At 48.9% G+C, this 20,162-nt stretch overlaps 1 protein-coding gene across 1 annotated transcript in view; it reads left to right on the top strand.

Moving 5' to 3' along the window:
* ALDH16A1 (aldehyde dehydrogenase 16 family member A1) overlaps nt 1-19,861 on the top strand; it is a 32,271-nt gene extending 12,410 nt beyond the window's left edge. Inside the window, exons 9-18 of the mRNA XM_048517493.1 lie at nt 1,710-1,907; nt 3,503-3,601; nt 4,017-4,153; nt 5,367-5,472; nt 6,395-6,564; nt 10,111-10,278; nt 15,513-15,717; nt 16,384-16,569; nt 16,872-16,997; nt 19,600-19,861. Coding sequence (XP_048373450.1) covers nt 1,710-1,907; nt 3,503-3,601; nt 4,017-4,153; nt 5,367-5,472; nt 6,395-6,564; nt 10,111-10,278; nt 15,513-15,717; nt 16,384-16,569; nt 16,872-16,997; nt 19,600-19,776 — 1,572 coding nt within the window. The 3' untranslated portion in view covers nt 19,777-19,861. The remainder of the gene's footprint in view (nt 1-1,709; nt 1,908-3,502; nt 3,602-4,016; nt 4,154-5,366; nt 5,473-6,394; nt 6,565-10,110; nt 10,279-15,512; nt 15,718-16,383; nt 16,570-16,871; nt 16,998-19,599) is intronic.
* The last annotated feature ends 301 nt before the right edge of the window (nt 19,862-20,162 follow it).

The raw sequence follows: 20,162 nt of genomic DNA, 5'->3' as shown, positions 1-20,162 counted from the left end.
TGACCGTTCTAGCCAAATTCCACTTCTGATGTAGTTGAGAAATCTGACCTTTTGTGAGGAAGAAAAGTTCAAGGGGAGAGAGTGACTGACTGACCTCCAAAAACTGTGCATGCAAACATACAGACGGACACAACGCTGGTGCCCCAGTTAGGCTGCCAGACTTTTGAGGGTCAGGGGGGCGTCATGAGTTTAGTATGATACTTAAAGCCGGAGACAAATCCACCCCAACCCACTGCTCCCTGCTTTTGTTCCAAGGTTTACTTGAGAATTTGGACCAAACGCTATTTCTCAACATAACTTACCTCATAGATTTATTGTGAGGGTAGAAGCGGGAACAACGGGCGAGAAGTATTTTTACGGTCGTATTTAAGACAGCATTTGATAAATCTAGTTTTGCAGTTTCATGACTGCCTGCAATCATGACTTTGAATTGCAGTGTATATATGTTTATTTGACTGTGTTTACAGTGATTGCTTTGTTTCCATCGCAACCGGCCTTGAGTTCTGTGAGATAGAAAGGCAACTAATAAACGCTACGAGTAAATAAGATGTAAAATAATCGATAGCTTTAAAACTGTTTTAATAATGCCACTTTTCACTTTTGGCATGTGTGTGTTAACTGTATACATTCGCGTGTGCACCTGCATGTACATACACATACATATGTACACACCACCGTTCCCTGGAGGATAAACGCCAGTGTGGTGTAGTGGTCAAGAGCAGTTGGATTCTAATCTTGAGAACTGGGTTTGATTCCCCACTCCCCGCCTCAGTGGCGGAGGCTTATCTGGTGAACCAGATGTGTTTCTCCACTCCTATATTCCTGTTGAGTGACCTTGGGCTAGTCACAGTTCTTGGTGTGAAGAGGGGATTAAGCACCTGCTGTGGAGTTTTGCTGTCTTTGTTATCTGTGTTGTTTTGGTGCATTTCCCAGACTGGCCCGGTCCGGCGTGTGAAGGTTTCTGTGGGGGCTGGGCCAGAGTTCTCTTGGACACTTTTCTGAAGTTTTTGTCTCATTGCTTGCAACCCTTTGGATGGAGTCTAGGCCTTTCAATAAAGATCCCATTCTTCTATGGTGATACTGATTGTCTGGTCTCAGTTCATTACAGTGACCTTGGGCTAGTCACAGTTCTTGGGAACTCTCTCAGCCCCACCTACCTCCCAAGGTGTCTGTTGTGGGGAGAGGAAGGGGAAGGGGCTTGTAAGCCACCTTGAGTCTCCATACAGGAGAGAAAGAGAACCGGGTTTGATTCCCCACTCTTCCACCTGAGTGGTAGAGGCTTATCTGGTGAACCAGATGCGTTTCCACAACATGATCATGCTGTGAGAGGCCCAGTTTTGGCCAAGGACCTACTTGATAGCATCTGTAGCTCAGTCCTCCATCCTGATTCAGAGCCAGCGTGGTTAAGAGCAGGTGGATTTTAATCTGGAGAACCGGGTTTGATTCCCCACTCCTCCACTTGAGTGGCAGGGGCTTATCTGGTGAACCGGATGTGTTTCCGCACTCCTACTTTGTAGCTGGGTGACCTTGGGCTAGTCACGGTTCTTCGGAACTCTCTCAGCCCCACCTGCCTCCCAAGGTGTCTGTTGTGGGGAGAGGAAGGGGAAGGAGCTTGTAAGCCCCCTTGAGTCTCCATACAGGAGAGAAAGGTGGGGTGTAAATCCAAATTCCTCTTCTTCTAATCTAGTTTGTGTTTCTCCCATGCTTAGGCCCACAATGTCGGGTCCCAGCTGCTCCTGCAGGAATCTATTGCCAAAGATTTCATTCAGCGCCTGAAGCACCGGATGGGTCAGCTGCGTGTGGGGGACTCTCTGGACAAGGCAGTGGATCTGGGTGTCCTGGGTGACGAGGAGCAGCGAGATGCCATTGAGAGTCTTGTGGCTGAAGCTCGGGCGGAGGGTGCTGAGGTGAGTAGGGGACCATAATGTGTGAAGGTTTGGAGGCCTCCACAGAATCATAGAATCATAGAGTTGGAAGAGACCAGAAGGGCCATCAAGTCCAACGCCCTGCCATGCAGGAACACACAATCAAAGCCCTCCTGACAGGTGGCCATCCAGCCTCTCTTTAAAAAACCCCAAAGAAGGAGACTCTACCACACTCCGAGGTAGTGCATTCCACTGAGCCGTAGGAGGTTAAGAGCTCGTGTATCTAATCTGGAGGAACCGGGTTTGATTCCCAGTTCTGCCACCTGAGCTGTGGAGGCTTATCTGGGGAATTCAGATTAGCCTGTGCACTCCCACACACGCCAGCTGGGTGACCTTGGGCTAGTCACAGCTTCTCGGAGCTCTCTCAGCCCCACCTACCTCACAGGGTGTTTGTTGTGAGGGGGGAAGGGCAAGGAGATTGTAAGCCCCTTTGAGTCTCCTGCAGGAGAGAAAGGGGAGATATAAATCCAAACTCTTCTTCTTCTTCTTCTTACTGTCAGGAAGTTTTTCCTGATGTTTAGTTGGAATCTCTTTTCCTTCACCTTGAACCCATGACTCCTGGTCCTAGTCTCTGGAGCAGCAGAAAACAAGCTTGCTCCCTCACCAACAGAGATATCTAAACAGGGCTATCACGCCACCTCTTAACCTTCTCTTCGCCAAACTAAACCTACCCAGCTCCCTAAGCTTGTCCTCGCAGGCCTTGGATTCCAGACCTTTTACCATTTTGGTTGCCCTCCTCTGGACCCGTTCCAGCTTGTCAATTTCCTTCTTGAATTGCGGTGCCCAGAACTGTAGGCGCCCAGAGGTTTGGAAGATTGAATTGCCAGCTCCGGGCTGGGAAATACCTGGGACATTGGCCGCAGCAGCGAGATACTGTCTCACCTGGCCTGACAGCAGGCTAGCCAGTCCCTTGCCAAGGAGCCAGTGGGGCAGTGGGATTTTTTAAATGCCAAAAGTAATTGATTAACACACCAGGTTCCCGATACAGGAAATTTTAAGAACTGGCTTGCTGTTCTGGAAAACTGTATTTAGAGAGAAAATTATTGTAGCCTTTGGTTTGTGGGAGTGGAGTGAACAGCTAAAATAATTAACCTTTGTGTAGTGCTTTTGAGTACCTTGAATACATCATGCAGTCATCTTTAAACCAGCCCTGAAAAATAGACATTTATCCAGAAGAAAACTACTGGGAACAAAGTAGTCATTTATCCAGAAGAAAACTACTGGGAACAAAGTAGACATTTGTCCAGAAGAAAACTACTGGGAACAAAGTAGACATTTATCCAGAAGAAAACTACTGGGAACAAAGTAGACATTTATCCAGAAGAAAACTACTGGGAACAAAGTAGACATCTATCCAGAAGAAAACTACTGGGAACAAAGAGGAGGACCAGTGGATAAATAGTGTTGCCAACCTCAAGCTAAGACCTGGCATTTTCCCACAAATACAGCTGATGTTCAGAGTTCGGATCCTGCGTTGTCGCTGTGCCCACCGCCCACAGCTGTCTAGAGCCCATTGTATTGTTTAGCACAACAGGCTTTACTGCTAATATATATATATATATATAATTTCCCTTTAGATCTTCCAGACCTGTGCAGCCCTCCCGTCCAGTGGGTCCTTCTACCCTCCAACCTTAATCACTGGTGTGTACACTACCTCCCGCTGCGTCAGGGAAGAGGTAAGAAGATGCAAAAGGGTTAATTTTTGCTGGGGGGGGTGTCCCTGGAATCTTTTTTCTTTTCAGAGTAGAGGGTGTCAAACTCGCAGCTCTCCAGATGTTCATGAACTACAATTCCCATCAGTCCCTCCCAACGTGAGCATTGGCTATACTGGCAAGGGCTGATGGGAATTGTAGTTCGTGAACATCTGGAGGGCCGCGGGTTTGACACTGAAGATCTCTGATCACGTGAAGAAGTGCCCTTTCGTCACCGTTGTGTCTCCCTGCCTGCTCATTCACGCATCATGATAAACTGGTAAATAAACCCTGGTTTGGTCAAATCCTGGTGGCATCAGAAAGCAGGTGATACAACAGACTGGCCCCTTCCGCGCCCCCCCCCTTTCATTCAAACTTTGTTACATGGCTTGCATTCCAGTTATTCGGACCTGTTCTAGTAGCACTGACCTTCCGGACAGCCAAGGAAGCTGTGGCATTGGGGAATGGCAGCCCCTATGGATTGGTTGCCAGCGTGTGGACGGAGACCCTTCCTCTGGCTCTGGAAGTTGCCCACTGGTAAGCTTCCCAATCCATTGCTGGTGTGTGTAGTGATTGTGATTTGGCGGCAGAGCATGTTTTGTACGCAGTGCTAAACATGGTCTGTAATACTGAGTATTATTGCTTGAGTTAGGGCAGGTAACAACATATATGTGCCAGCATGGTGTAGTGGTTAAGAGCAGTTGGATTCTAATCTGGAGAGGCGGGTTTGATTCCCCGCTCCTCCAACTGAGTGGCAGAGGCTTATCTGGTGAATCGGATGTGTTTCCTCACTCCTGCGTTCCTGCTGGGTGACCTTGGGCTAGTCACAGTTCTTTGGAACTCTCTCGGCCCCACCTACCTCACAAGGTGTCTGTTGTGGGGAGAGGAAGGGAAAGGAGCTTGTAAGCCACTGAAGTCGTCCCAGTCGACGCAAGGAATAGGCGAGACGCAGCGATATCATCCGGTGGAGAGAAGCCAGCGGCTAATCTGCTGAGCTGGGGTCCCTGGCACCTTTTTACAGGGTTTACAGGAAGGCGGGAGAGCGGGAGAATATTGTACAGTACATGACTCATAGGGGCTGCGTACGTGCGTACGTGCGGGAGGAAATGTTCCTGTCTGGGCCTAATCCATACATGGGGGTATGCACCTTTTGTCCCTTTGTCCAGGACATCTTGTGACCCGTCAGTCATGTGGGTCTTGTGACAGGTGAGCGTGCTTGCCCAAAGGGCAACAGATGGCGCAGGCATTCCTGTGCTCTGTCTGAATCTCTGCTGGGTTCGCTGGCTCACCCCTACAAGCCACCTTGAGTCTCCTTACAGGAGAGAAAGGTGGGGTATAAATCCAAACTCTTCCTCTTTCTGTGCTGGAGATTTTGAAGAGTAGCTGTCATTTATTTATTTATTTATTTGTTTTCAATTTTTATCCTGCCCTATCCCCGCAGGGCTCAGGGCGGGTCACAACAAATTCCCAAGAATACAACAAAGCTTTAAAACCTTAAAATATATAATAGCAATACAAAAATATGCTACAATTAGAGTAAGCCAGTGGGCTCTAGACATAAGACTTGCCTCTCTATTAAGTTATATGCTTCTACCTCATGGTGGATTTTCCTCCTCCTGCTGTTCCCATTGTAGCATCTGTTCCTGGCACATAGAACATCAGCTTTTATTTGCAGCCACTTGAGCATCGCTGTGGCTGGTGGTCGGCACCTGAATTCCCCACCCGCCCCCTCTCTCTCCCGCCTTCTCAGTTTGCAGGTTGGGACTGTTTGGATCAACGGCCTCAACATGCTCGATGCCGCGTCTGCGTTTGGAGGTTGCAAGGAAAGCGGCTTCGGCCGGGACGGAGGCAAAGAGGTGGGTTGGGCTGAGGCTTAACTGCGGAGACGGTGGGGGATGGTTCACGTTCAGGAGCAGGCAGGTTCGAGCCCCGGCGTCTCCAGTTAGAGCTCAGGAGCCCCACGTGGCTCTCAGATGCTCCACCCGTGGCTCTTCGGAGCACCAGTCCCCCAAAGTGGCATTCGCTCCACGTGTCAGGAAAGCAGCAAGGCTTGTGGTTGGCCGATGGTCCCCACCTTGAAACACCTCCCACCAGAAGAACAGGTAAGCTGCAAGTCACTCTGCAGTGCAGGCGTCACGCTGGAAAGGGATGCTTTATGGGCTGACGGAGATTGTCAGTGTGATGAAGTGCAGGGAAGGCAGAGAGGCGTGGGAAACGTCTTAAAGAGATCACACAGGCAGATGAAGCTGTTTTGGAAACTTTTCAACCGAAGAATGGTTTTTAAAGGGCATTCGTTTAAAACGTTTTGAGGCTGCGAATAAAACGTTTTTGGGTCAAAACAATGCGGGACTCCACGGAGGAAGCATTTTATGGAGGAAGCATTTTATTCCTGTCTCAAAATGTTTTAAAGCATCTGTGCGGAAAGGGCTACTAATTCATAGGGTCATCCTAAGTCAGAAGCGATTTGAAAGCCCTTCACACACATAAACACAGAGAGAAAGAGAGAGAAGATGCAGAACAGTGGCTCTCAACCTGGGGGTCGAACGACCCTTTCACAGGGGCCGCCTAAGACTCTCTGCATCAGTGCTCTCCATCTGTAAAATGGATAAATGTTAGGATTGGGGGGTCACCACAACATGAGGAGCTGTATTAAAGGATTGCGGCATTAGGAAGGATGAGAACCACTGGTGTAGAAGGTTATAATTGCTTGGGTTGGAAGTTCATAAATAGAGCTGTTGAATTGAATACGAATCCTTCTCCCTCCCTCCTTCCCCCAAGAGCCTTTATGAGTATGTGAGACCAAACTGGCAGCTCCGTCCGGGCCACATTACCGTGGACATCAGCTACAAAACCTTTGCTACCTCACAGGGGGCTGAGATGCCTCCAATCCCCGGGGAGAAGCGAGTTCTACATTCCACAGCTTCTGATCTGGAAGGAAACATTCCAAGGTGAGAGTGCGCTTGTTTTTTTTTCTTACTGTTTTTTTTTCTTACTCCAATAGCATTGGAGCAAACGCTGAGCCATCAGGTCTGTGCAGTAGCGAAACCTCACCTGGATGGCTTTAAAAAGGGCTTGGACAGATTTATGGAGAAGTCGATCTATGGCTCCCAATCTTGATCCTCCTTGATCTCAGATTGCAAATGCCTTAGCAGACCAGGTGCTCAAGAGCAGCAGCAGCAGAAGGCCATTGCTTTCACGTCCTGCACGTGAGCTCCCAAAGGCACCTGGTGGGCCACTGCAAGTAGCAGAGTGCTGGACTAGATGGACTCTGGTGTGATCCAGCAGGCCAGTTCTTATGTTCTTATGTTCTAACCCACGGGGTCTTTGGCTAGGTGGATGTGTGGCTGTCGCCTTCTCCAACACCACTGCCAGTGACAGGCAAGCCCGCTACTGCCACCTGGCTGGAGACGGCCGGCTCCTGGCCCTCTGGGCCACCTGGACACATTCCCAGGAAGTTAATGGACTGGTCCCACTCCCCCGCTGGCACGTGAACAAGGCACATTTGTTGCCTTAGAAGAAAATGCTGGTGTGTGTAGAATGGCAACAATAACAAAACCGCCCGAATTTCCTGAGAAGGGCGTGGTGGTTCAAAGCTCAGCTGTCCAGCGGATCAATTCTCCTCCCCGGTGTGCAGTTTTTCTCTTGTCTTTTCCAAAGTGCTGTTCACCCTTCCGCTGTTGCCAGAGAAAGGAGGCTGGCTGGGTCTCGGCCAGATCACATCTGGATTTCGAGCTGTTTGTCAGAGTGAGTCAGTTTGGCCCCTCTTCGTTTTATCCTCCCACTAACTGGCTAACAATCGGCTCAGCTCTGCGTTCCCATCATAAAACACATTGTGGGGAAGAAAAAGTAGGGGATGGGGGGGCGGGGAAGGGAAGGAGGGCATAATCTGTAGCCCCCACGACAGTTTTGCCATCTTCAGCATTGCCTGATCGCTGATACCATCCATTTTTGGGCAATAGCTGGCCCCCCTGGCCTTTGGGTTGGGCGCCATCTGTGCATGCATTTGGGCATGTATTTTTATTTGTACTCTCTGGAATTGCTGCTATAATGGATTTTAATGGATTTTAATGTTTTATCGTTATATTGTGTTTTATGAGACCTTATATTGTATTTGTTTTATGTCTCATTGTACTATTGTATTATTATTATTTTGTGGTACGGCAAGCACCAGAGTTCATTTAAGTGGCCTTCCCCCCCCCCAACTGTGCCCCTCCCTCATTTAGCCTTGTTTGTATTGGTCCTCTGCTACCAGAGATCCAGCCATAATAATGCTTGGGAGCCACCTGGGGCTCTTCGACCTGTCCCCTGTCAGGCTCCTGCCCAGGAAAACGGGCAAGGCCATTGCACGGCGGGGCTTATGGGTAGGTGGTTTTCAGCTGAAAATCTGCTACTGGAGAAACTGGAGGACGGGTAAAATGGGAGCATTTCTTCACCCTCCTCTGTGTAGTCTGGAAATCTCTGTCGTCTGGAAATGGGTGGTCGTTTTGGGAGGTCTCCGGGCTCCTCTTGGAAGTTGGCAAGCCCTGGGCACAGACGCCTGCCTGGCCCTCATTTGACCTTCCCAAAATATGTGGGGAGCAGAGAATGGAAAATGCTGAATGAAGCATTTAGGTCAGGTAGATGGCACCTGAAGAGATCCTGTCTGGTGCCTGCCAGTTGCTTCTGGGACATGGAATTCTGTGTCACTGCTGGAGATTTGCTTGCCTTGTGTTTTTTTTTTAATGTTTTATTTGTTTTGGCAGCAGCTGCCACCGTAGCACAAGGACCTGCACTGTGTTACTGAAGTTACGTTGTGGCGTTCATTTCTAGTGGTTAGAAGGGCAGATAGGACCTGGGGTGGCTGGGTTTGAACCCCTGGACTGCCGGGCACCACACTGGGTAGTGTTGGCTTAACATACCTCGGAGGGTGGATGTTGTGGGGTAAGTTGGGGCAGGGGGGATGCTGCGGTAAACCACTTTGGGAGAAAAAAAACACGACGATAATAGTCACCCTAACAATACCATAATTCAGTGATGGTGAACCTTTTTGGGACCGAGTGCCCAAATTGCAACCCACAACCCACTTATTTATTGCAAAGTGCCCACACGGCAATTTAACCTGAATACTGAGGTTTTAGTTTAGAGAAAACGGGTGACTCCGTGGCGTGCGTTACTCAGGAGTAAGCTTGGTGGTAGTCAGTGGTTTTGCTTTGAAGCAACCATGCAACTCTTCCAACGGGTGAATCACAACCCTAGGAGGGTTTACTCAGAAGCAAGGCCCATTGGCCAGCAACCGAGCTTACTCCCAGGTAAAGGATCGTGCTTTAGTTCTTCACATGAAAATCAGTGGGGCTTAACAGAGCTTAACACGGTTACCTACACTACTTCCCCAAAACTAGGTCTTAGGTTTAATGCTAATAATCGAGCCCAGTGGCTCAGGCCAGCCTAGATGTGTGGGGGGGGGGGGGCGACTCTGTTCGCACGTGCCCACAGAGAGGGCTCTGAGTGCCACCTCTGGCACCCGTGCCATGGGTTCGCCACCACTGCCATAATTCCTGGAGTTGCTTGTGTGGAGGCCTTGAGATTCAAAACTCCTTTGGTGAAGCTGTACTCTGTTGTTAATTCAGTCGGTTGAGGTGCAGCCGTTGAAAAAATTGTATACTTCCGCGTTAGAACATAGTCCCGGATAACTGTGAGAATTATCATTCGTTTTTATGCGCGGCCGCCGTCACAACGATTATTTCGTGCATTATTGAACGTGGCACTTTGAAACAAGAACGTTTATGCCCAAATGTATTTGTATTTTCAAATGGATTGTGGGAATGCAGGGCAGGTGGGCACTAGAACCCAGTCGGACCATTCTACAATTAAAAAAAAAAGTCCGGCATATTGAGTTCTGTGGTGGAGGAATATACAACCCTACTAATATCTTTTTCTGAGCCAGAGTATAGGTAATTCAGAAGCCCTCAAAACAGTCTACTAACATCTTTATGTGAAACAGAGTACAGCTTAAAGCTATAGCTGTAAGGCAGTGATGGCGAACCTTTTCGAGACTGAGTGCCCAAACTGCAACCCAAAACCCACTTATTTATCGCAAAGTGCCAACACGGCAATTTAACCTGAATACTGAGGTTTTAGTATAGAAAAAACGGTTGGCTCCAAGGCGTGCGTTACTCGGGAGTAAGCTTGGTGGTAGTCGGTGGCTTTGCTTTGAAGCAATCAAGCTTACTCCCAGGTAAAGGATTGCGCTTTAGTTCTTCCCATGAAAATCAGTGGGGTTTAACAACGCTTAACAGGGTTACCTACGCTGCTTCCCCAAAACTAGGTTTTCGGTTTAATGCTAATAATCTCCCTGAAATAATTACACTATTATCACATGATGAACTCTGTGCATGCATGCCCCCAGAGAGGGCTCTGAGTGCCACCTCTGGCACCCGTGCCATAGGTTCGCCACCACTGCTGTAAGGAGAGGATGTGACCCTTATCCTTGTTCCCGTGTGTCTGTATGTTGACAGCGTGGACCGGACCTACAAGCTGTACTATGGGGGAGCCCAGAAGAGGCCGGACTCCATGAGTTCCCGAGCGGTCCTCGACCACACTGGCAAAATCCTGGCCTACGTGGCAGACGGGAGCATCAAAGACATCCGTAACGCTGTGGAAGCAGCCCACAAGGCAACCGCAGGGTGAGTCTGACTAGCACTGAGGAGGGGAGAAGCAGACCCGATTGCTTAGTTGGGAGGGGAGAGAAGTCTGCTGGGTGTTTTACCACACCCACAGCCACACAAAAGGCCTTTGGCTGGGGCCAAAGGGTCTGCTCCACTACTGATGGGCACCATTACTACAACGGGGGTGGGTGCGCCTTAGGATTTAAAACAGTACCACTCTGCACCACATAGTTTAAGATTAAGAAGAAGAGTTTGGATTTATATCCCCCCTTTCTCTCCTGCAGGAGACTCAAAGGGGCTGACAATCTCCTTGCCCTTCCCCCCTCACAACAAACACCCTGTGAGGTAGGTGGGGCTGAGAGAGCTCCGAGAAGCTGTGACTAGCCCAAGGTCACCCAGCTGGCGTGTGTGGGAGTGGACAGGCTAATCTGAATTCTCCAGATAAGCCTCCACAGCTCAAGCGGCAGAGTGGAGAATCAAACCCGGTTCCTCCAGATTAGATACACGAGCTCTTAACCTCCTACGCCACTGCTGCTCCTAGAACCTACCGTGTTTCCCCGAATATAAGACAGTGTCTTATATTAATTTTTGCTCCCAAAGATGTGCCATGGCTTATTTTCAGGGGATGTCTTATTTTTCCTGTGTTCTGTTTGTCGGGCATGCTTCCAAACAAAAACTTAGCTATGTCTTACTTTCGGGGGATGCCTTATATTTCGCACTTCAGCAAAACCTCTACTATGTCTTATTTTTCGGGGATGTCTTATATTAGGGGAAACGGTATCATGTTAACTAGAACCTATTATGTTGCAGGTCATTTACAGCGCCTCAGATAATTTGATATGAATGCACCACAGTCCTGAATCCAAATGGAGCTTCCACACATCTGACCATTAAGAAGAGTTTGGATTTATATCCCCCCCCCTTTCTCTCCTTACAGTACCAGGGCAGGCACAGAAGGGTCTTGAAAGGCTTAGTTACATGACTGAGGGATCATTCACATGAGGGGCGAAACAGGAACTTTGAATCAGACGTGCAATAGGCGTTCTCTCAGCCCCACCGACCTCACAAGGTGTCTTCTGTGGGGAGAGGAAGGGAAAAGGGTTTTGTAAGCCACCTTGAGACTCCTTACAGGAGAGAAAAAACCAGTTGCAAATCCAAACTTTTCTTCTCTTCTTCAACTCCCTCGCCCCCTAAAGGATTCTCCGTAGGGAATAATGGCGCTGGAAAAAACCAGAAACCTGAGGTAAAAAAGCCTAGCAAATACCAGGAATACTGATATTTTTCAACTCCAGTATATCCAAATCAGGAGCCACGTGGCGTAGTGGTTAAGTGCTTGCACTGCCACTCACACAGTCAGGAGTTCGAGGCCCCTGTGGGTCAGATACCCTCACTGGCGTAATGCCCATTGGGCAAGGTGGGCAAGGTGGGGGGCATCAAAATGCTGGGTTCGTTTTTGGGTATTTTAGTGGTTTTCCATTTTTTGTCTGCAGGGGGCGCAATTTTTAGGATAGCGGCACCAAATTTTCAGCGTATCATCAGGAGACTGTCCTTATGCTACCCCCCAAGTTTGGTGAGGTTTGGTTCAGGGAGTCCAAAGTTATGGACTCCTAAAGGGGATGCCCCTATCCCCCATTGTTTCCAATGGGAGCTAATAGGAGATGGGGGCTACAGTTTTGAGGGTCCATAACTTTGACCCCCCCTGAACCAAACTGTACCAAACCTGGTGATGAGACCCTGAAAGTTTTGAGACTGTGCCTTCAGAAATGTCCCCCCCCCCAGCCTGCAACCCCCATTGACAGCAATACAGAAAACTCAATGCAGAACAAAGATTCTTGGGCAAATTTCTAGGATGTTCCTGAAGGGGGTGCATTTTTGGATGTATCAGCACCAAAATGTCAGGGTATCATCTGGAAACTATCCTAATGGGACCCCCCCCCCCCAAGTTTGGTGCAGTTTGGTTTAGGGAGTCCAAAGTTATGGACCCTCAAATGGGGTACCCCATCAAACATTCTTTGCTAAGGAGATGGGGGCTACCCTTTTGAGGGTCGCAATGAACCCCAATTTCAACCTGGCTAAACCAAAGTTGGGGTTACCATCATATTTGACAGTCTCCAGATGATACCCTGTGAAATTTTGGTGCTGATACATCCAAGAATGCCCTCCCTGCAAGAACATCCCGAAATTTGCCAAAGAATCTTGGCTACTGCAATGAAGACCTACCCTGAAGACTACAAATCAGACGACACATTTCTGAGAGGCACAGTCTCAGCCTAGAACTTTCAGGATCTCATCGAAGAGACTGCCCTAATGATACCCCAGGTTTGATGAAGTTTGGTTCGGGGGGGGGCAAAGTTATGGACCCTCAAAACTGTAGCCCCCATCTCCTATTAGCTCCCATTGGAAACAATGGGGGATGGGGCACCCCCTTTGGGAGTCCATAACTTTGGACTCCTTGAACCAAACCTCACCAAACTTGGGGAGTAGCATAAGGACAATCTCCTGATGATATGCTGAAATTATGGTGCTGATATGTCTAAAAATGCGCCCCCTGCAGGCACCAATGTCCTAGTGCAAAAAAAATTCCCGGTGAGTGAAGTGGTGTGGCCACCTGTGCATGGGGAACGGGGGGGCATCCAACTCAGGTTTTGCCCAGGGCTAATGTTTGCCCAGGGCTGCCTCGTTACGCCCCTGGATATCCTGGCAGCTGGCTCATGGTCAACTCAGCCATCCATCCATTCCTTGGTCGGTGAATGAGTCCATAGCACATAGGTAGGGGGTAAAGAATAGCCGGGGAAAGCAATGGCAAACTACCCCACAAAAACGGCTCGCTTGTGAAATCACTGCTTGCAGTGGTACCCCAGGATTGGATACGACTGAAGGGGAAACTTGACCTTTATTTCCAAATTTAAAAAAATACCGATTTTTGTTTGTTTGTTTGTCTTGCTATATCACCCATATTTGCTACAGAGCCACGGCCTAGATCCGGCAGCCCAGTTTAAATCATGAAATTCTGGCTTTAAGCCAGAGACGGGCCAAATGTTTGCTAGTCTTTTGTTTTGTTTTATTTTGTTACGGGTACTGTAGAGGGTCAGAAAGAAACGCAAATCCTTCTTTCAGGACCTAAAGGCACCGTGCCTTGCATCTCTGGAGTCCTCTGGTCACCTGTCCTCACGCGTGGGCACGCCTCTGTCTATTTTCCTCTTGTTTTCGTTTGTTGGAAGAGCCATTTTGGGAATCTGGCTCAGAAGAAATGCTGGCATGTCGATCAGCAAGAGGACACTCTGACCTACTGAATTTCCTGAGAAATGGGGTGTGGTGGTGATTGAAGCCCTGGCAGCGTTGACTGTCTGGTGGGTCAACACTTGCTTGCCCCACGGGATCGCAGCTGGGCTTTGAGCTGTTTGTTGGACAGACCCTCCGCCTCATCAGTTTGGCCTTTCTTCGTTTTTCCCTCCACTGACAACCTGCTGATGATAGCCTAGCTGTGCATCCCCTATCATAAAATTCATTGAGAGGAGAACAGAAATAGAAGATTGGCCGTAGGGATGGGGGGCTTAGTTTGAAGAAGAGTAGAAGAAGAAAGTGTTGGGTTTATATCCCCCTTTTCTCTCCTGTAGGAACTCAAAGGGGCTTACAAACTCCTTTCCCTTCCTCCCCTCACAACAAACACCCTGTGAGGTAGATGGGGCTGAGAGAGCTCCAAAGAACTGTGACTAGCCCAAGGTCACCCAGCTGGCGTGTGTGGGAGTGTACAGGCTAATCTGAATTCCCCAGATAAGCCTCCACAGCTCAGTTGGCAGAGTGGGGAATCAAACCCGGTTCCTCCAGATTAGAGTACACCTGCTCTTAACCACTATGCCACTGCTGCTCCCAGTTTGGTGGCAGAGCGGGTGCCAAGGTTAATTTTAGTGACCTTCCCCCCCCCAATTGTGCCCCTCCCTCTGGTCTCTGATAGCAGATGACCAATAATGATAAGACTTACAACCGTGATAACTGATTGGCTGGGGGACTCTGCAGGGGTCATTGACATGTCCCCACACCATTAATTAAAATCAGAGTTAAGATACATATAAGGACTTAATTAATTAATTAATTAATTAATTTCCCGGAGGTTGTCAGCACTAGCTTTGAAACATAAGAACATCAGAACAAACCTGCTGGATCAGTCCAGAGTCCATCTAGTCCAGCACTCTGCTACTCGCAGTGGCCCACCAGGTGCCTTTGGGAGCTCACCTGCAGGAGGTGAAAGCAATGGCCTTCTGCTGCTTCTGCTCCTGAGCACCTGGTCTGCTAAAACCTTTGCAACCTCAGATCAAGGAGGATCAAGATTGGTAGTCAGAGATCGACTTCTCCTCCATAAATCTGTCCAAGCTCCTTTTAAACATTGGCTATTGCTGGACTATGGCCACCACAAGGACTTTGAAACCATCGCAGTGGCGTAGTGGTTAAGAGCAGGTGTACTCTAATCTGGAGGAACCAGGTTTGATTCCCTGCTCTTCCGCTTGAGCTGTGGAGGCTTATCTGGGGAATTCAGATTAGCCTGTGCACTCCTGCACACGCCAGCTGGGGTAGTCCTTGGGCTAGTCACAGTTCTTCGGAGCTCTCTCAGCCCCACCTACCTCTTATGGTGTTTGTTGTGAGCGGGGAAGGGGAAGGAGATTGTAAGCCCCTTTGAGTCTCCTACAGGAGAGAAAGGGGGGATATAAATCCAACTCTTATTATTATTATTATTGCAAGTGCTTAAGATACACGACACGTTATCTTAGTGATGCCAATTTCTACTTCGTGTTCACTCTGTATCTTTTTTTCAATGCAGCTGATTTTAAATTCATTTTATATTTATTCCATTTAATGCCCAATAAAGGTTTTGTTGTTGTTGTTGAGCCAACGTGGTGTAGTGATCAAGAGAAGGTGCACTCTAATCTGGAGAACCGGGTTTGATTCCCCACTCTGCCACTTGAGCTGTGGAGGCTTATCTGGCAAACCAGATTAGCTTGTGCACTCCGACACATGCCAGCTGGGTGACCTTGGGCTAGTCACAGTTCTTCAGAGTTCTCTTACATGGTGTTTGTTGTGGGGGGGGAGGAAGGGAAAGGAGCTTGTAAGCCCCTTTGAGTCTCCTTATTGGCCTCCTTGATGGGTTTGTGTTCTCTTTGCAAGGCCGTTCTCTGAAAAGCAAGCAGCTGGTGGAGGTGTGGGGGCCAGGGGTCTGGACTTCAGGGGATTGATAACCCCTTGTCTAATCTCATCAGGTGGGCAAAGCAAACGGCTCATACTCGGGCGCAGATCTTGTACTACTTGGCTGAGAATCTGGAGCTGCGTCGAGCTGAAGTTGCATCCCAACTCGAGGCCTTGACTGGTGCGGAGAAAGAAGAGGCCCTGCGGGAGGTGGACCTCAGCATTCAGAGGCTGTTCCACTGGGCAGCGTATTCTGACAAGTACGGCGGGGTTGTGCAGGTGAGAAGGGACAGGGCTGTGTATTTGGATATATACGGTAGGGGTCTGTCAGCTTTTGACAAGCTGCAACCCTGGAAGGGGTACGGAAAATCAGGCCTGGTTTAATATTAATTGGACCAAACTGTGGCTTCTTCCTTTCTAGACCAGGGATCCCCAACCTCTTTGAGCCTGTGGGTGCCTTTGGATTTCAGGCACGGCATGGCAGGCGTCGCCACAAAATGGCCGCCAAAACTGTCTGCCTCAGTAATGGAGCCAACCACAAAATGGAGGCTGCAGCTTAGTTCCAGTCACACCCTGAAGAGCTTTCTGCTGTGGTGGCAGCTACTGCTAAAGCAACATTTTAAAAAAATCCACTTTCAATGCACTTTGCAGCTGGGTTTTACTGTGTGGAATAGCAAAATTCACTTTCAAACAATTGTGAAAGTGGACTGAAAGTGTATTATTCCACATGTGCAGAAGGGGCCTCAGGCACACATCACCCTGTCCAAGGCCCTTTTCAGTTAAAACCAGCATTTTTAATTGCTCCCAGAAACCAACTGTGAGTCAGTGAGCTATCTTCCCCTTGGACTAAATCACAGCATGTCCTTGTTAACAGCCTGTTTCCCCTTTTCGAAGCTAATGAAGGACTTCACTCTTTCACGGCCTTTGCTTGCCTGCGTCTAACAGGAAACCGTTTTGTACGGAGCCTCCCTTCTCTTCCGAGAGCCCCTCGGTGTGGTGGGAATCGCCTGCCCCGACGAACAGCCCCTGCTTAGTTTCATCAGCTTGTTGGCTCCTGCTGTCGTCCGTGGCAACTGCGTGGTGATGGTCCCCAGCGAGCGGTACCCTTTGCCTGCCCTGGATTTCTATCAGGTACCACTCTCCTTCCCTCTTTACCATTAAGCTTCCCTTGTATCCCCAGAAGAACTTGTGACAAACACACACATAGGGTTCCTATGCAGAGGCAGACTATGGTAAACCATCTCTGAAAGTCTCTTGCCTTGGAAACCTCGTGAGGGGTTTGCTGTTAAGCCAGCTCTGAACCTCCTTTCTGGCCTTCGGTATCTTTTACATTCTAAACAAATGGTTCTTCCTCTCCAGAAAAGGTTGTATCTATTTTTTATTTCAGCCACTAATGGCATCCCATCTTTTTTTCCCCATGTCACCTGCGCCAGGTGCTTGACACCTCGGATGTCCCCGGCGGAGTGGTGAACATCATCTCAGGCAACCGGGACCTTCTCAGCCGGGGTTTAGCTGAGCACCAAGATGTACAAGCCATGTGGTACTTTGGCTCCAAGGAGGTGAGTGTTCTTTGTAGGTTGCTGTGGGAAACGGAAGTTGTTCCAGGTAAGCACAGAATAGGGGGATGCCTTCAGAATTCAGTTTTCACAGTATCTTTTCTTTTATTCTGAATTTTTTAGAATCATAGAGTTGGAAGAGACCTCAAGGGTCATCATGCCATTCAATCAAAGCACTCACAACATACGTTCATCTGTTTAAAAACCTCCCAAGAAGGAGACTCCACCGCACACCGAGGCAGTGAATTCCACTGTCAAACAGCCCTGACAGTCAGAAAGTTCGTCCTAATGTTTAGGTGGAATCTCTTTTCTTGCACCTTGAATCTATTACACCATGTCCTAGTTTCTGAAACAGCAGAAAACAAGCCTGCTCCCTCTTCGACATGGCATCCCTTCAAATATTTAGCATAGCTATCATGTCCCCCCTTAACCTTCACTTCTCCAGGTTAAACATCTCCAGCTCCCTAAGTCTCTCTTCGTAGGGCATGGATTCTAGACCTTTTACCATTTTGGTTGCCCTCCTCTGGACATGTTCCAGTTTGTCAACATCTTTCTTAAATTGCGGTGCCCAGAATTGAACACAGTACTCTAGGTGAGGTTGGACCAATACAAAGTAGAGTGATAACAATTACTTCCCTCAATCTACTCTTATTGATGCATCCCAGAGTTGCATTGGCTTTGTTGGCTGCTGCATCACACTGCTGACTTCAGAAGCAAGTTCTCTAGGCCTCCATGGTCAGATGACTTTTTTTTTCTCCCTGTCCTTTGCTTCCTGGTCTTTTCCTGGCACTCTCAGTAAAAAGCTGTGGAGTAAGAACTTTGCAACGTGACCTGTAATGCCCTCGTGCATGTTCTTGTCTGGGATGCCGAGGATCTCAGCCAATCCAGCAGTTGACCTTATTTGACTTAACGTCTCATGTACCCATAAAGCAAACACCAGGTCGTCTCTGTGTCCCCATCCAACGCTGACGCCGAGCAGCTTTGCAACCTCCCATGTGCTGCTTGTGTCGTGGCCTGGTCGCGCCTTGGTAAACAAGTTACACTGGTAACTTCCCTATTGCTGTTTGCAGCCGGTTTTGTGCAACCTGCAATGAAATCACTGGCGAAGACAGCACGGGGACGTATCCCACAAGGACATGGTTGGAGTTATCAAAGTGCGTAGTGGTTAAGAGCAGGTGCACTCTAATCTGGAGAACCGGGTTTGATTCCCCCGCTCTGCCACTTGAGCTGTGGAGGCTTATCTGGGGAACTAGATTAGCCTGTGCACTCCAACACACGCCAGCTGGGTGACCTTGGGCTAGTCACAGTTCTTCGGAGCTCTCTCGGCCCCACCTACCTCACAGGGTGTTTGTTGTGAAGGTGGAAGGGGAAGGAGTTTGTAAGCCCCTTTGAGTCTCCTATAGGAGAGAAAGGGGGGATATAAATCCAACTCTTCTTCTAAAGTGCATACCATAAATCATCACTTCATTTTATATCCCGCTCTTCCCTTTGTGGCTACTGACAGTTAAAGCCCCATTTTGCAGTGAAATACAATATTCTGCATATTCAACTATGAACAATGAATAACTTCTCGATCGTTTCAAGGTGGCAGGAATACAAACCAATCCCCCAAGGGGAGAAGGGTAGGTCAAATGGTAGGGGGAGGCCAGTATGATAACCGTAGCTGCCGCAACCATACACCTGGTGGAACAGCTCCGTCTTATAGGCCCTGTAGAACTGCATCAGGGCTGCGGTCTTATAGTTAGATCCTGTGAATCCACTCCACGGCACAGACGTTCTCCAGCGTAGGAAGGCCTCCAGGAGCAGAGGCATATTTTGCAAGCACAGGCTCCTTCAGACAGAAGGAAGTTCTGCTGATCTCAGAACCGATTCACAGGATCTGTCTGAGGCAGTGGTGGCGAACCTATGGCACGGGTGCCAGAGGTGGCACTCAGAGCCCTCTCTGTGGGCACGCCCAAACAGAGTCGCCCCCCCCCCCCCACATCTAGGCTGTCCTGGGCTGTTGGGCTCGATTATTAGCATTAAACCTAAGACCTAGTTTTGGGGAAAGCAGTGTAGGTCACCCTGTTAAGCGCTGTTAAACCCCACTGATTTTCATGCGAAGAACTAAAGCGCGATCCTTTACCTGGGAGTAAGCTCGGTTGCTGGCAATGGGGCTTGCTTCTGAGTAAACCCTCCTAGGGTCGTGATTCACCCGTTGGAAGAGTTACCCGGTTGCTTCAAAGCAAAGCCACCGACTACCACCAAGCTTACTCCCGAGTAACGCACGTCTTGGAGCCAGCTGTTTTTCCTAAACCTCAGTATTCAGGTTCAATTGCCATGTTGTTGTTGTTGTTGTTGTTGTTGTTGTTGTTGTTGTTGCTGTTGTAGTAATTGCCATGTTGTTTTGTTGTTGTTGCTGCTGTTGCTGCTGCTGCTGCTGCTGCTGCTGCTGTTGTTGTTGTTGTTGTTGTTGTTGTTGTTGTTGTTGTTGTTGTTATTGTTATTATTATTATTATTATTATTATTATTATTATTATTATTATTATTATTATTATTATTATTATTATTATTATTATTATTATGGGTGCTTTGATTCCCCCGCCCCGCCCCTTTCCGTCTGCAGGGTTCTGCGTTTGTGGAGTGGGCCTCCTCTGGCAACCTGAAGAGGACCTGGGTGAACTACGGAGCGAAGGGCCGTTGCTGGTCCAACCTGTGGGAAGGAGCCGGGGAAGAACTTCTCCACCAGGCCACCCAGTGCAAAAGCGTCTGGATGCCGATGGGCGACATATTTGCCAACTGAGCCTCCGAACCAGTGGGCAGGACTGCAAGGCAGTCGACAAAAGGGGGAAGGGGAGAATAAAGACTGTTTGGTAGCGATTCGTAAACTCCTCTGCGGAAGTCTTGCCTTATTTGAAGCTGGAAGGGGGAACCACAGTTCCCAGAATGTGGAGCACGGAACAGATGTGGCGCTCCCCTTAACTTTCCCCAATTCACAAAACTGCACCTGCGGCCGAAATCCCAGCTGAAAAGGCAGGGATGATTCCCGGCCAGGACATTCTGGCTTGGAAACAGGGTGGGAAGGGGGGAAGGGGGTCTTCCAAGCTCTCTCAGCCCCACCCGCCTCACAGGGGCTTTCCGCACTACAGAATGGAGCTAAGGTCGACTCGGTTCCCTTCAGAGGGGGGC

Source organism: Sphaerodactylus townsendi, linkage group LG15, assembly GCF_021028975.2.
Source record: "Sphaerodactylus townsendi isolate TG3544 linkage group LG15, MPM_Stown_v2.3, whole genome shotgun sequence".
Taxonomy (NCBI): domain Eukaryota; kingdom Metazoa; phylum Chordata; class Lepidosauria; order Squamata; family Sphaerodactylidae; genus Sphaerodactylus; species Sphaerodactylus townsendi.
The sequence above is the reverse complement of the archived record's forward strand: the minus strand, read 5'-3'. Positions and strand labels throughout refer to the sequence as shown.